General features: G+C 48.8%; 1 protein-coding gene across 4 annotated transcripts in view; it reads left to right on the plus strand.

Annotated features, from left to right (window-relative positions):
• MED15 (mediator complex subunit 15) overlaps positions 1-16,160 on the plus strand; it is a 64,807-nt gene that overhangs the window by 15,288 nt on the left and 33,359 nt on the right. For all 4 annotated transcript variants that reach the window (XM_032875932.1, XM_032875934.1, XM_032875933.1 and 1 more), the window contains exon 2: positions 8,833-8,920. In XM_032875932.1, the coding sequence (XP_032731823.1) occupies positions 8,833-8,920 (88 nt within the window). The remainder of the gene's footprint in view (positions 1-8,832; positions 8,921-16,160) is intronic.

Genomic DNA, 16,160 nt, shown 5'->3' on the forward strand with positions numbered 1-16,160 from the left:
TAGACACATAAAAGTCAAGTAGTGGTTTAAAAAAAAAAAAAAGCCTGGGTACCTGGGTGGCTCAGTAGGTTAGGCCTCCAGCTCTTGATTTTGGCTTAGGTCATGATCTCAGGGTCTTGAAATTGGCCTTATGTTGGGCTCTGTACCCAGTGGAGAATCTACTTGAGATTCTCTCTGTCCCTCTGGCCCTCCCCCAGTTCGTGTGCTTGCTCTCTCTCTTCTCTCTTTCTAAAATAAATAAATAAAATCTTCAAAAGCAAAGAAGAAAAAAAACCCTAAGAAACCGTGGTGGGTCTCCATTCACCCAGTCCTCCCCTGTGACTCTGCTCTTTCTTCTGGCCTGTGCCTGTGATTCTGAGTAATGTGCACGTGCTACTGTCTTGGGTCATCACGTTGGTGAGTTTCATGAATTATGTATTGACTTTCTCTGTAGCTCCCTCTACATAGCCATTATCTCTGCTGCTTCCTGTTCTACCGGTATTTTACCTCCTGGGTAAATCTGTAAGGAATACTTGTGTTTTATGCCTACCCAAATGTTACTCTACAGACGACCTTTGTGGCATGCTAGTAGTGACAAGATTTTTTTGTTTGTTGGTTGGTTGGTTTCTTTTCTCGAGAATAAAATGGGCTTCTTAAAAATGTGCCCAGTTTTCTGTGTACCTGTGGCTGACTTTTCCTGTACCTTCCAGGCGTGTATTAGCTATCCCCTGTGCTGAGTGCTGCCAGGCTGCCTGTCAGCTCTGGCTCTTTCCCTGGGCCTCCCTGCTGGAGCTCTCAGGGCACAGGCCAGTGGCTGCATTAGTCTCTCAAGGTGCACGGCTCTGGGGCTAGGTTTCTTGTTTTCTGTATCCCGTGGTGTCTTAATTTTGGTTCACTCCTTCATGCCACTAGCTTCTTGAAGAACTCAGTTCCTGGAGACCATGTCCATTTGGGTACATGGGGGCTTCTGGGTCGGAAATACTTCATCAAGGATTGAGGAGCGCGTCCCGCTGCTTTTTTGGTTCTGGTGCTGCTGCTGAGTAGGCCCAGCACTTTTCCCAGTGAGCTGCGGGGTCGCTTGCCTCACTCCCAGAGCTCCTGTCCAGTGCTGCAGGGAAAGTTCCGGCGAATCAGGTCACAGGGACCCGTGTTTCCTCTGCTCCCTGTGTTTCCTCTGCCCCCTGTGTCTGAATGTTGACCCCTTGGTCTTCTTCTGATTTATCTTTTATCTCCTGTATCCATCTCTGTTTTTTTTACTGGACTCTCTGGGAGATTTCTTTAGTTCTATCTCTGGCCTTTCGCTGCTGACATGATTTTACTTCTAAGAACTCTTTCTTTGCTTTCTTTTTTTTTCCTTTCTCTCTTTTTATTTTTGTAATCTTTCTGTTTTATAGACTCCTGTTCTTGTTAAATGGATGCAGTGTCTTATCCCTTTGGAAAATAAAGATCGTTTCTTGGCATTTTTTCATGTGGGGTCTTCATCTGCCATGGGAGGGTATCTGGGAGCCCTTGGTTGGCAGCTCACTCTAAGAGAGGGGCATGGGGAAGACAGGTGGACACTCTGAACACAAGGGGCTTGTCCACTGCCAGCTTTCCCGGAGGCTCACGTAGCTTCAGTTTCTGGGTCTTTCCTCCAGAACATGGTCTTCCAAACACTGGGCTGTAGGATAAAGGCTTGGGTGCCACACTGGAAGAGGCCACAGGTGGACAGAAGGGCAGGAGGGTGGCCCTCAGGAGTTAGTGTGGGTCTAGACACTCAGTGGCCATATAGTCTGCTTCTTTCGTTAGCCTCCTGTGCCTTCTCAGCTGGGTGGGTTGAGCCCCTCTAAGTCGAACGATTCTCCATTTTATGCTTTTCCAGAGAGTAAATCTCTGGTGTCTGCTAGTGTGGGAATAGTTACCCAGCAGTGTGAAGTGGAGGAGGGGATGCCGGGAAGGCTTTCACCCAGGAATCTTTCCATTTACCCTTGGTCCCTGAGTGCCTGGCACGCCCCGTCCAGAGCCTTGTGAAGATCTAGGGCTATCACTAGATTGGCTCTCAGCCCTCCTTACTGTCACTTACTTAGGACTCTGCTTTCTTGGTTGGCTTGCCCTGTCCATCACCACTGGACCATCAGCGTTCCAGATTCTAAAATGCTGTTGTTGGAGCCATCACTCCAGTCCTTCCTGGCTTTGTGAGTTTGTGTTAAAGAAAAACAAAATCTTCCCTTTTCTGTAGTTTTAGTGGGGTTTTGAGTTGCAGCAAAATAAGACGTGCAGGTTCAGTTCCTTATGCCAACCTGGAGGTTCATATCTCATTTAAATTTATTTTTAAATGAAATTATTGTAGGGAACATATTTATTTAGACTGTGGCTTAGGCTAGCTTAATTTAAGTCAAAGCTGTGTTTCCTGCTCAGGACCAGTGTAGTGATTTGGTTTCCTTCTGGTCTGTCTTCACTTCCTGGCCCTTCTCCTGGTGGCAGGCTCACAGCCTTCCTTGGCACTGGGGGAGAGCAGAAGCTTCAGGCTAGGCCTCAACCATGGCAACGCTTGGACCCAGCTGGTGTTTAGAGAGGGCAGAATGGTTCTCTTTTGTGCTGGCCTGAGCTCTGCTTCACCAGATATGGCGTATTCCTAGGCTGTGCCACAAGTGCTGAGAGCTTACTCAAAAACATACGGGGCCATTGCACAGGAATGGGGTGTGGGGGTGAGTGGTGGGTGCTGCCATGAGCACCTGACTGGGAAGCAGGGCCGCCAGGACCTTGTCTCTCGGGACATGAGGGGTGGGCTTGAGTTGCTGAGGGCCTAGGGTATCAGGGGCACTTTCTCCTTATCTCTTTGGTAGATGTTTGGTTAAAAATGTGGCTGGAATCTTTTTTTAACTTGGCAAGGTCTTTTTCCCTCTATAGTATCTACTTTTGATTGTGTGCTCAGGAAAGCCTTCCTCAGCCCAGTATTATATAACTGTTCTCCTGTTGTTGTCTGGTACTTTTATGATTGGGGCTTTTACACACCCTGGGCAAAGTGTCACCCAGGCAAGCTGCGAGGTCCTGTCCCAGGTGGGTGAACAGACTCTTTGCACACACAGGTGCCACTTCATCTGGAAGTTTCTCTTGTAGGGTGGGGTGAGACAGAGCTGGCAAAACTCCTGCCCCATGAGAGGTCAGCTGGTTGATGAGTGTGTGATTCTCAAAAGAGGAGAGGCTTCCTCTGGGCAGAACAAAAACCTCACACAGATGAGTGGGCATCCTGTCCACCTAAGTCAGGAGGGTGAGTCTGTGACGCAGAGAGGAAAGAACCTTCCTGGTTTAGACAGCAGCAGGAGACCAACCAGATGGCCTTGCTCGCCTGTGAATGCAAGCACATGTTCAGCAATGGAAAAGGAGGTTGAACCTGGAGAAGGGGCGGTGTTGAGGTGGGTGCTGTCGGGAGAGGTGGGAAGGCCCCTGGGTGTGAACCCCAGCCCTTTGGAGTGGAGCACAAAGGGAGGTGGAGCACAAGGGCAGGGTCCGGCAGCTGGAGGGCAGGGAAGGCCGCTGGATGCTTCCCATCAGCATACCTGTGCACAGGCCCTTTCTAAGAAGTGTTTTGGCGGCTGGGCACCCTGAAGGCATGCTTCCACGGGGCTCAGCTTCAGGGGGACAGCAGCTCTGCCTGAGGGAGCCGCCTGCACTTGCTGCTGTCATCTGCTAGGAAGGGGGCGACACCAGCGTCATTGAATGTTGGAGGTATTTTGGGATGCAGTCTTACTGCGCAGTTAGGCAGACTGTGCTCTGATTTCTGTAACGCACCCTACTGCTTCCTATGTGCCAAGTGCCTGACGTCGTTAACTACTATAATCCTCAGACCAGCCCTAGGCAGGGTGATACCTTATCAGAGTCACCAGCTAGGGGGTGGAGTGGTGAGGGGCAGGCTGGAGCATTAGCGGACTTGGAGCTTACACCCATGCATACTTTCCCGGAACACACAGTTTGCTAGTTCTTTGGGTTTATCCTGCACAGATTCAGATTACAAAGACTAGGAACCAGCTCCAGATGTTGAATTGAGGTTTCCAATCAGGGGATAGGGTAGAGGTGAGGCAGCAGAGGAGGCCAGATACTGGACAGGAGTGCTGCAGGCTAGACCCAGGCTAGGCTTGGTCTCACACCCTGGCCTCTCCTGTGCACCTCCCTTCATCCTGGCCACAGCCCTTTCAGAGAGCTCCTTTATGAGGAACATGTGTGTGGCGGGTAGAGAGCCTCTCCCAAGACCCAGAGCTGGCGAGTGGCCAGGTTGGAATTTGAGCCTTGGTCTGTGTGAGGTCTGTGTGATTCCGGAGCCCAGGCCCTTCTTCCTTTGTCTGCTTCCTGCAGATCCAGTGCCCAGCACTTGGCCCACCCCAGCACATACCTTTCCCATCACCCTGGCCTCTGCTGCCTGGACAGACTCGTTTGAGTCCCAGTTTCCCCTCTACCTGTCATGCTGATTCTTGGTTCTGCACATCAAAATGCATGGCATTACCACCCCTTGTGTTAAAAACAACCAGTTATTGGTCTGGTGCTGATTACTGCTGTTGCATACTAGTCCCTGCTCTCAAGATGTTTGTAGGATGGCAGGGCTGACCGACAGGGAGCCAGCAGTTCCTGCAGGAGGTGCCACGGGTGTGGCCAGGGTGACCACAAGGTTACTGTGAGGCAGAAAGTTGGGTTCCTGGGTAGGAGCACGATTAGAGGGCCTAACAGGGGTGCAGTGGTTGGGCATCAGCATGCTTAGCAGCAGGACCCTGGAAGGGGGAGGGAGTGGGCTTCATGGCTGTCTGCCTTGCTGGTAAGGAGCAAGGCCCTTTAGGCAGGCAGGGACATAGCCTGGGCCACTTCCCACTCTCACTGTCCTGTGGCTTAGGGCACTGGCAGAGGTGGTGGAGATGGAGAGAGAGGCCCATGAGGAAGGACCACCACAGGTACAGTGAGAGATGGGGTGAGGGTTTGAACTTCAAGGAACAGAAGTCAGAATTGGGAAGTGAAGAGGGGCTTCCCAGGTTTCCAGTGTGGGCAGTTGGTGGACATAGAGCTAAGGTTTCAGGGTGATTTTTTTTTTTTTTTTTTTTTTTTTTTTGGTGTGTCACTGCCCTCTGGACAGAAAGGGCCTCCTCCGACAGGGCCTGTGGAATGGGTCAGGTCCTCCCTCCGAGACTCAGGTCTAAACCAGACACCAGTTAAACCCTGACCAGGCAGACCGGTGTAGCCGTGGCAACCAGGAAGAAGCTGGAGCTGGGGAGCTGGGGAGCCTGGCTTGAAGCCAGGGGCCATGTACTTTGAGCCAGTGTCAGTCCTCCATCCATCTTAGCAGGGGGTTGGGCACGTCCAGGCAGAGGCCAGCAGACAGGCCCTCTGTTGTGGTGCTGGCGCCTTCCTGACAGCCTCAGGTTTGGGGACAACGGCCTTGGTATTGGTAGGATGTGGCAGGATAGCCCCAGTTAGGGTCCACCCTTGTGAGCTGACCCTGGTTTTGCTCCCTGACCTCCCCTGACTTGGCAGGCCCTTGTATTTCTGGCACTGATCTTAGGCTTGCTTGTGTGGGAAGAGCTCACTAGGACTTGCTGGTTCTTCTAAGTTGTTTCTCTGAGGCTGTGACCACCACTCTGTCTTTAGGGCTGTCTTTTCGTGTGCTAGTTTGCGTTCGTTTAGTGTCGGTTGCTAGAAGGGTTTTGTTTTCTGAGGCTGAGGAATGGCCATCAAGATCCAGCTCTTACTGTAGGCATCCTGGGGACAGAGCAGAGGCGGGAGAGCGGCTGGTCCTGCATCTGTGCGGGACCTGCCCTAAATGTGGGGCTGGGACCCACGACAGGCTCATGCAATAGGCATGCTGGTCCTTGGTGTGGAAGGAGGGAGGGACACCACCCCTAAGCACTGATGCAGGAAGTTCGAACCAGATAATGGATGGGCGCCTCTGACAAGATGCTAAGTTGGCTGAAAAGGAAAAGGACAGGGCCTCTTTGGGGGAAGATGTGGGAATGGTCACAGGGAGCAGAGCTGCCTGGTTTCTTTTTTGCCTCATCTTCTGTTTCGTGGAGCGTTACCTGCAGACTAGAAACAGGAGCAAAAACATTCTGTAAAATATGGTTTGCAGAACTGAAAACAGTGCTCAGGGCGCCTGTTCATTCTTCAGCCAACAAACATGCAGGGCTTCTTTGGGCAGGCGTTGTGTGCAGCAGTGGAAGGGACACGTGTGGGAAATGGGCACGGTGCTGTCTCGCAGAGCCCTGGCGCCTGGCCTAGGAGCGGCCTTCCTCCTTGGCTCCATAGCTGTGCAGCCCCTTCACGGACGTTTATCCCAGATCTGTTTCCACTTGCTCAGGTGTGTATTCTGCCTCGTCAGGATGGGCCCTATTCTGGCCTCCTGTCCTGACAATGTTCCTCAGGCTCTTTTTCAGTCACGTAATAACCAGTGCCCCCGCTCTCTGTGGACCTGGATGGGAAAGGGCTCCTCCTCCAGCACACCCCCTGGCATCTGTGCCTTAGGGCCTCAAAGCTCTTAAGCTGGTGTCTGTGTCTTGTCTCCGGGGACTGTGCCAGGTGTCTTTGCTGCAGTCAGGGTTCACAGAGTTTGTGTGGGGCTTGTGAGTCTTGGGACTCCATCAAACTGCCCAGCCAGCAGCTCAGGAAGGACGACTTTTAGCCAGCCGGGAGCCTGCCTAAGCCATCGGGGATTGCTCGTCTTGGGCACAGAGCCCGTCTGCATAACTGAGTACTGTCTCAGAGCCCTCAGCCCTGTTCTCTGCCTTTTTGTGTTCACACCTGGGTCCTGGCTCCACCTTCTACCCACGGCCTCTCCACTTGTCCTCAGCCAGCCTTCAGCATGTCCCACGGGCTAGCAGGTGCCCTTTTGGCTGTGTCTGCTGCTTTCTCCTCCATTGGTCTGTAGCTCTGTGGCCCTCAGCCCTGGCAAGCCTCTGGGGCAGGGTTTGACTCCCATTGCTCTGGGAAGGTGGGGAAGGGAACAGGTATGGCCCTGGGAGACACAGGTGAGGCACCCTTCTGAAAGCGGGTTTGCTCTGTCACTTCTCTTGTCGGAGATGCTCCGTGACTTAGAGCCTGACCAAGTGACGACTCTCGATCTCTGTGTGTGGACGCCTGCCTTAACGCTGGCTAGGTCCTCTGAGCCTGGCTGCCTCGCATCCCCACGAGTTGGATACCGCGTTGTCCTCCTGCATTTGTTCCTTTTGCTCCGCTCTTGTGGCCCTGGTCACATTGCCCCTCGTGCGCGTGTCTGCTGCATCTTGGCTGCCTCATCAACAGGAACCTGTTGCTGCTTTGCCTCTGTGCAGCTTGAGGAAGCAGACGGGGGTAGAGACTATGCACTCGTGTGTTTAATGAGTTATCCAGCAGTGTGGTGGGGCAGGGTCTTTTTATATTTCTTTACACATTAATACATATTTGTCCAAGGGATCCTTTCTTTACGGATTCCAAACATAACCATGCAACCCCATGTGCACACTGCTGAGTATCCTGGGCTTGGTGGGTTGGTTGGTTTGCTTGTTGGTTTGTTAGAGTAGTCCGAAGGCTGTCTAGCGCCAGCCGGACCAGGCTTGTCTGATCCTCTTGGGGTGAGGCAACAGAGCCCTGACATGCTCGTTGGTTCATTCGTTCATCAGCACGCCCAGCTCTGCAAAGAAGGGAGGCTGCAGACGGGCCAGGCCCTGAGACCCAAGCCTAACATGCCCCTTCCTTTCTAACAGACGCACACATGTTCTTAGCTCTTTGTGTGTTCGGCAGGGTGTGTGCTGCCGTTCCCGGGGAGCTCAAGCTCAGCTGCTCTGCATGGCTGCCTCCCAGCAGAGCATCAGCTGGCAGACAGCCGTGATAGCCTTCTGTCTCTGATTGGACAGGTTTTGGCAAATGTGTGTTTGTTTGGTTTTTAAGATTTTATTTATTTATTTATTTAGAACGTGAGTGGGGGAGGAGCGGAGGGAGAGGGAGAGCATCTCAAGCATACTCTGCACAGAGGGTGGAGCCTGACCTCAAAACCCTGAGGCCATGACCCAAGCCAAAAATCAAGGGTCAGACTGTAACTGACTGAGTCACCCACGTGCCTGTTGGCCGATGTGTTTTTAAGTCGTTCCCAGATTTGTGAGGTTTATCTCCTTGGTCCCACTTGGAGAACCTACACGTCCCACATATGGACCTTTACTATGGGGCACCTGGGGGGCTCAGTTGGTTAAGCATCTGCCTTTGGCTCAGGTCATGATTCCCGGTCCTGGGATCCAGTCCTGAATGGGTCTCCCTGCTTAGCAGGGAGCCTACTTCTCCCTCTGCCTTCCGCTCCCCTGCTTGTGTGCACATTCTCTCTGCCCCCCTCTCTGTGACAAATAAATAAGTAAAATCTTTGAAAAGAAGAAAAAGGACCTTTGGCTTGGGAGGGACTATGAGTTGACATGCATGGCCCCTTTGTTTTACAGAGGAGGAGACTGGAGCTGGTGTCCCACTGTTGTTAATGCCAGCCTTGGGTGGTAGTGGGGACACCCAAGCCACTGAGAGGGTAGGAAATAGAAGATGCTGGCTACTCAGCTATCTGCGTACACCTGATTTTGTGCTGGTTGGGAGCAACTCCTAGGGCCTAGCTCCTCTCATCCTTCCTGCCAGGGGTAACTGCTTTGCTTTGTGGTGTCTGCCTTTCCTCTTTCTTCCTTCTCATGGCTCTTCCCCCTTACCTTTTATTGCTCTGCTGAGAGTCCCTCCTTATATGCCTCTCCCGGACCTTAGCAAGGCTGCTGTGCTGGGGGACAGCGTCTCTTCCCCCCAGGGGCAACTGCTGAGCAGGGCATGCTGGCCAGGAACCCTACAGGAGCAGACTAACAGGTATGTGTGAACATCTCTCTTTATTCTGTATTACAGTGAGGATGCCATGAGAAAAGCTGGTGTGGCCCACAGTAAATCCAGCAAGGATATGGAGAGCCATGTGTTCCTGAAGGCCAAGACCCGGGTAAGGCCCTGGTGGGTGGAGCCCCGGGCAGAAAGCTCAGGGGTTCAGGAAAGGGAGGGTGCAAGGCAGGCTCTGGAAGCTCTCTCCCTGCGGAGTGAGGGCGGAGTGAGGGCGGGGTGGCCACTCACTGACTGACCTTGGCACTGTGGGCTTTATCTGCAGCATGCTGTGGGTCTTCCCATGGGTCCATGGTACAGTTATAGGGAGGGTACTCTGGGGGACATGCAGGATGCAGGCCCAGCCTTGACCACAACACTCTTGCCAACACCCTCCATTCATGGTCAGCTCCCAGGAATCTTGTAGGATGCTCATGGAGGTCCCAGCTGCTCCTCTGAATAAGAGTGCTCCCCACGGGATCCTCACTAAAGGCTCACAGGGCCCTGACACGCGGGCCCAAAGGTGTTCCTGTCGTGTTTTGTTAAGTGCTAAAGGCGATGCTTGTGGGTGTTGAGGCCTTGAGCCTAGGAGTGTCACTGGTGGAGTAGTAGGGAAGGATTTCCGCCTTGTGAGCTCTTATCCTGGGCGGGGTGCCATGGGCTTCACATGACCACCTTCTTTCATTGGAGTGTTCTCCCCAGGGCAGAGCTGTTTTAGTAGAAGTGGAGCAGATTGGGCACAAGGAAGCCAACGGCTCGTGTAGGGTTACCCAGCCTGTGCAAGGGGGGTTGTGGCTGATGCCCGGGGCTTTTCCTCCTCATGGCACCCGCCCTGCTTCACCCGCCCTGCTTCCTTCACACATCCTGACGGTGCAGGCTCTGGCTGCACTGGGTCTGCCCTAAGCACTATGTGCCTGAATGTGGTGTTGGGAGTTCTAGGACATCCTTGCGTGTCAGGAATTCAAAGCAGATCCTATTTATGGCCCTTGAAGGGATACTGGTTTGGATAAACCCAACTGTCAAGACATAGAGGTCAATTCAGGAAATTAGGGCATGGTCTGAGTGTTTAGATGAGGTGGACATTTTTCAAAATGGAAATAACAGAGTCACCAGCTGGAGGAAGCAGTTTCCAGAAGAGAAACCACCTGCATGATCTGGTCTTAGAGGTTAGAGCACACAGGTGTGTGTTTGTGACCACATGGAAGTATAAGAAAGAGCTCTGAGCACTGAGGCGTGGGGGGTCTGCACTCTGGGTATATATGATAAACATCTTCCTTTGTTTTAATAACTTTATTGAGACCTATTTCATATACTGCACAAACCACCCACTCCCCATTTTCCCAGCCGTAGGCCACCACTTCCTGCTTTCTGTTGCTATGGGTTTGCCTTTTCTGAACTTTTCATATAAATGCAGTCATACAGAAAATGATGTTGTGACTGGCTTCTTTCACTTGGGATAGTATTTTCAAGTTTCATCCATGGACCGTTTTGTTGCATATAGTTTATTCCATTTTACTGCTGAATAACATTCTGTTGTACGGATATACTGTCTTATTTATCTGTTCATCAGTTGATGGTCATTTGGGTTGCTTCCGTTTTTTGGTTCTTAATCAGTAATGCTGCTGTGAGGTCACCTGGTGGCTCAGTGGGTTAAATGTCTGCCTTCAGCTCAGGTCATGATCCCAGGGTCCTTGGATGGGATCTAGTCCCATGTTGGGCTCCCTGCTCAGCAAGGAGTCTGGTTCTCCTTCTCCCTCTGCCCCTCCCCCTGCTCATACACACACACACTCTCTGTCTCTCAAATAAGTAAGTAAATAAATAAATAAAAACAGTGCTGCTGTGAACATTTGTGTGCAAGGGGCAACTGGCTGGTTCAGTCATAGCAGCGTGCGACTCTTGATCTCAGGGTTGTGAGTTTGAGCGCCACGCTGGGCATAGAGATTACATAAAATATTTTTTTTTTAAAAAGCAAAACAAAACCAACAACATGTGTAGAAGCTTTCCTCTGGACCTAACATTTTCATTTCTCTTGGGTAGATACCTAGGAGTAGAGTTGTTGAATCCTATGGTAGCAGAACACTGCCATACTGTTTTGAAAGCAGCTGTATCATTTTACGCTCCCACAAACAGGGCATGAGATTCCAGTTTCTCCATGTCCTTACCGATATTTGTTATTGTTTGTCTTTCTTACTTTAGCCATCAAAGTGAGTGTGGAGTAGTATTTCACAAAAATTATGGTTTTGCTTTGCATTTCCCTGGCGACTAATGATACTGAGGATCTCCATGTACTTGCCGGTCACTTACATACTTGCTTTGGAGAGATGTTTATTCAGATCCTTTGCCCATTTTAAAATTGAGCCTTTTTTTTTTTTTAATTGACCATAAGGGTTTTTAACGTGTTTTGGATATAAGTCTCCTATTAGGTAATGAATTTGCAGATATGTGGGGGGGAGGGATGGGATATTACGACTGGTTTTGTTTGTATTTGCTTAGAATTAAAAGGACTTTGATGAGGGCTTATTTCAACTTTTGAAATGCAAAACCTGTTGGTTTGGCATTGTTATCTATTGTTTGATGAGGAACTACCCTAAAACTTAATGACTTGAAGCAATAAATTATTTCTCCTGATTCTGTGGGTCAGCAGCTGGGGCAATGGGAGCTGCCTGGCTGACCCTTCTGCTCGTCTCTGTGCGAGCTCCCATGCAGCTATATTCAGCACGCGGCTGGGCTGACCTGGAAGGTCCGTAAAGGCTTCCCTCCTGTATCTGCACATCAGTTTTCCTGACGTGGCCTCCATGTGGTGTCTCCGGCAGTAAAGTGTGCACTTCCTTATTACTGTATGGCAGCTGGCTTCTGAAGAGGAGGGAGCAGAAGCTACCAGTCCTCAGAAGTCCTAGACCATCACTCCGATACAGCAGGTCCTAAGGGCAGTGGGAATTGTCACCTTTTTTTTTTTTTTTTTTTAAGATTTTATTTTTAAGCAATCTCTACATCTAGTGCAGGACTCGAACCTACTGCCCTGAGATCAAGAGTCACACACTCCCCCGACTAAGCCAGGCGCCCCTCACCTCTTTCTTTTGATGTGAGCCGTGGGGTGTTTGTACAGAGAGGCCAGTGATTATTGACAGCCCTCTTGGGGATTGGCTATCATAGTCCCTGTCCTATCATCTGGGGTGCCTTCCATCCCAAAGAGAGCATCGAGCAGCATAACAGTTCCCTAACCATCTCAGCCTTTGCCTCGCTGTAGCCCGCACTCTGAACCCTAATGACGGCAGTCCCATTTCCTTTGATCAAGCTGGTTCTAAATCCCTAACTCCGAAGAGGAGAGGCCCCAACTATTTGGAAGAGAAGTATTTTAACAGGTGTTGGAAATTTCCTGTCTTTTTTTTTTTTTTTTTTTTAAACAGAGACAGACCTACTGCTTGGGCACTAGCATTGTCTGATTGTCTGCTGCCTAGCTTTTTACTGCTAGGCTCCTCGTAGAGCTGAGTGCCAGTCAGTGCAGTGAGGCCCTTGTGTGAGGACTGGTCGGACGGCAGCCCAGGCACTCTTGTTGGCCTGCCCTTCCCATCTGAGACTCCATCAGAACAGCTGTGAAGGAATTGAAGAGGTGGGACCGTAGAGCAGGGGGAAGGACAGGGAAGAGTAATTTCTCTGTTTCTGGATTCTAGGAGGGGCTGGGAGGTGTAAGAGGCCGCAGGGAAGGGGCTAACCTTCCTGGGGAATCCTGGCAAGCTGGCAGGTCCAGAGGTGTCCACCCTGAGGGAAACTGGGGTACTAATGGATACCTCAGGATACCTCAGGATACCTCATACTAGTGTATACCCCAGGGCCCTGTTCTGTTTGCTTCATGTGTGAGCTCCTGTGATCCCACATCAGCTCTGTGAAGCAAATATGGTACCACTGTCCCCAATTTCAGAGAAGGAGGCTCTGGCATACAGAGACTAGTTAACTTAACCAGGAGGTCACAGATCTGGGTGGAGGTAGAGCCGGGAATGGAACCCAGATGGTCTGGTGTCACCACACTCAACCACTTCTTTTACTCCCTCTCATCTCTCAAAGCAAAAGATACCCAAACAGCCACTTTAATTCCTTAACACCTTTAATTCCTACAGATGGGACTACTCCCTGCCTAAGGGAGGCTGATGGAAGCAAAAATAATTGTGCCTGGGAATGGTGGGTTGTTGTGAGAGTGACATCTCCACAAAAACTTGAACCAGCCTCTGAAGGTTCGGGAAGATGTGGCATCCCCTGGATGAGAGCACAGTCACGGGTCCCGGGAGCTCTGGCAGTGCCTACAATGGTAGTGTGTAGTGATGCTTACTAAAGCTGGGTGCGTTTCTGAACATTTGCTCATTACTTGATTGTTTTTACATTAAGCCTATAAGTTAAACACTCATCTGCTCTTTTGCATTTAATATAGTGTTATGCCAGAGTAAACCATTACTGGTTTACGGTGTGGAAAGGACCGGTATAGAACTAAAACCCGACTTGGGAAGCCAGAGTGAAACATGGGAACCAGGGAGGCTGTGAGCATCAGAAGTAGGAAGCCACCTTAGGATCTATCAAAGAGGAGGGCCTGAGCTGAACAGCCAGCCCCTGGAATAAATAAGGACAAGCACAGGGTGGGAAATAGGATCAGGCACAGCCATGCGTCCAGCAAGGGAAGAAGAGGATGTATATCTGATGAAAGGAGGTGTTTTCCTTCCTTCATCCCTTTTAAGGGACCTCACAAGCCTGGAGTCTGGCTTTGACTGAATTTGAACATACCTTCTACTATCCCTGTTTAATCAAGAACAGCTATTGGACCACCCAAGAATTCAGGCATTAGAAGCCCTGCATCTTAGAGCTGAGAAAAGCACAACTGTGTGCACTAAAAAATGTGAACACATGAAAAGACTGGCATTTTCTTTCCTTTTTTCTTTTAAAGTAAGCCCGATCTTACAACCCTGAGGTCAAGAGTCGCTCTACCAACTGAGGTAGCTAGTGCCTCAGGACTAGCATTTTCTTAACAGTTGCTAAGATCTGCTAGGAAAGCCTGGCTTGGTGTAGCTGGTTCATGAGGAAGGTCCAGTTGGCATTGCTCCTTCCCTCCGTTCTATCTAAATGTGTGACAGTCAGGACTCCTGCATCATCCTTAGTAAACATACTCTTTCCGCAGTTCTCTGTCCGTTCATTGCTTGGTTTTCACCAGCTGTGTTTGCTGAAGCATGTATTGAGGCTGAGAGAAGTTCACACTTTGGCTAGCCCTTGTGAAATTTTCTCCTGTTTACCGGTGAAGAAACAGACGTAGGGCATGTCACTGGTAGCATGGGGAGCTAGCTAGCTTGTTTACTTGCTCTTTTTTCCTGTTATTTTTATTTTTATTTATTTTTCGTTTTGGGGTTTTTGTTGTTCTTTTTTTTTTTTTTTTTTTTTTTTAATTTTAAGTAGCCTGCATGCCCAGTGTGTGGCTTGAACTCGTGATCCTGAGATCAGGAGTCACATGTTCTACCAACAGCCAGACAGTTGCCCCTCTGTCTTATTTTTATAAATGTTTTAAGCTGGGTAAGGAGACCACTGGCATTTGTTTTATTACTCATTTTTTGTATGTCTAAAATACTTCAGAATATATAAGAATAAAATGTTAAAATACATGAATTCCAATCCAATACTTAATGAAGGCCCTCTGTTGCCAAGAGCACTGGCTTTGGAGTACCTGCTCTAGGATTTGATAAATTTTTCAACGTGTGAGGAAAACTTTCAAACAGACTTTGTAGAAACTAACAAACTGATCCTAAGGAAATTCAAGGGACCCAGAATACTCAAAATAATCTTGGAAAAGAAAATAGTCTGAAGACTCCTACTTGTGAATTTTTTTTTTTCTACTTGTGAATTTTTAAATGTCCTGCAAAGCTACAGTAATCAAAACCATGTCAAACTAGCATAAGGATGAACATACAAATCAGTGGAGTAGAATTGAGAATCTACAAATAAACCTTTGTGTTTATGGCTAATAGATTTTTTTAACGTGGGTGCTGAAAGAGTTCAGTGGGGAAAAACAGTCTTTACAACGAATGGTGCTAGGAAAACTGGATTACCATATATAAAATACTGAGGTTGGATCCCATCTTCACACCATATACAAAAATTAACTCAGAATGGATGGAAGGCCTAAGCTGAAGAGGTAAAACTATAAAGCTCTTAGAAAAAGTTGTAGGCATAAATCTTTGGTGACCTTGGATTAGGCAACAGTTTCTGACGTATGACACCAAAAGAACAACCAGCAAAAGAAAACCTAGGTTAGTTTGACCCATCAAAATTAAAAACTATTAAAATAAATTAAAGACTATTGTGTGTCAAAGGACATCATCAAGAGAGTGAAAAGACAACCCATGGAATGGGAGAAAATATTTGCAGATCATTTATCTGTTAAGGAACTGGTATTCAGCATACATAAAGAAGTTCTCCAACTCAACAATAACAACAAAAAGCCTAATTCAAAAAAAAGCATGAAGGACTCTATCAGATGTATCTTCAAAGAAGACATACAAATGGCCAAGAAGTACATGAAAAGCTGCTCAGCATCAAAAGTCATTAGGGAAATGCCAGTCAAAACCACAGTGAGACACCACTTCACACTCATGATGCCTGAAGACCTTGGAACCTCCTACGTTGCTGCAAGGAATGTAAAATGGTGCAGTCTCTGTGGAAAACAGTGTGATGATTCCTCAAAAAATTAAACAGCTACCAAATGTCCACAAAAACTGGCCCACAGATATTCATAGCATCATTCATAATAGCCAAAAAGTGGAAATAACCCAAATGTTTATAAGCCGATGAATGGATAAACAGAAGGAGGTATATCTATACAATGGAATGTGATTTGGCCATATAAAGGAATAAAATACTAATACATGCTATAACATGGATGAATCTTGAAAACATCATACTGAGTGTAATAAAATAGTCATAATGGTCCATATAATGCAACATGATTGCATTTGTGTAAAATGCCCAGAATAGGCAAATCTATAGGGACAGTGTATTAGTTTCCTATATCTGCTATAACTAATTACCAGACTTTGGAGGCTCTAGTGTCTGGGCTCATGGCTTTGGCCTCTGGGCCTGAAGCTCTGCCCTTATAGTCATCTTTCCTTTTCTTGAGGAGTAATGCATGTTTGCAGAGTCATTTTATCAGCCTGTTTCCTGCCTATAGCATTTTGGGAATCTGACACCCTTCTTTGATTTTATCCAGTCTCTCTCCTTTTCAGGCCAATCAGTCAGTGTTTCTGCTGATGTAATACTCACAAGCCTTTGTGGGTCTCCCATGCATGTGATGGGATCCATGCCATTAGACAGGGGGTTTCTCCACCGATCTTTCC

This window comes from Lontra canadensis, unplaced genomic scaffold, assembly GCF_010015895.1.
Source record: "Lontra canadensis isolate GAN:19392208 unplaced genomic scaffold, GSC_riverotter_1.0 scaffold57, whole genome shotgun sequence".
Taxonomy (NCBI): Eukaryota; Metazoa; Chordata; class Mammalia; order Carnivora; family Mustelidae; genus Lontra; species Lontra canadensis.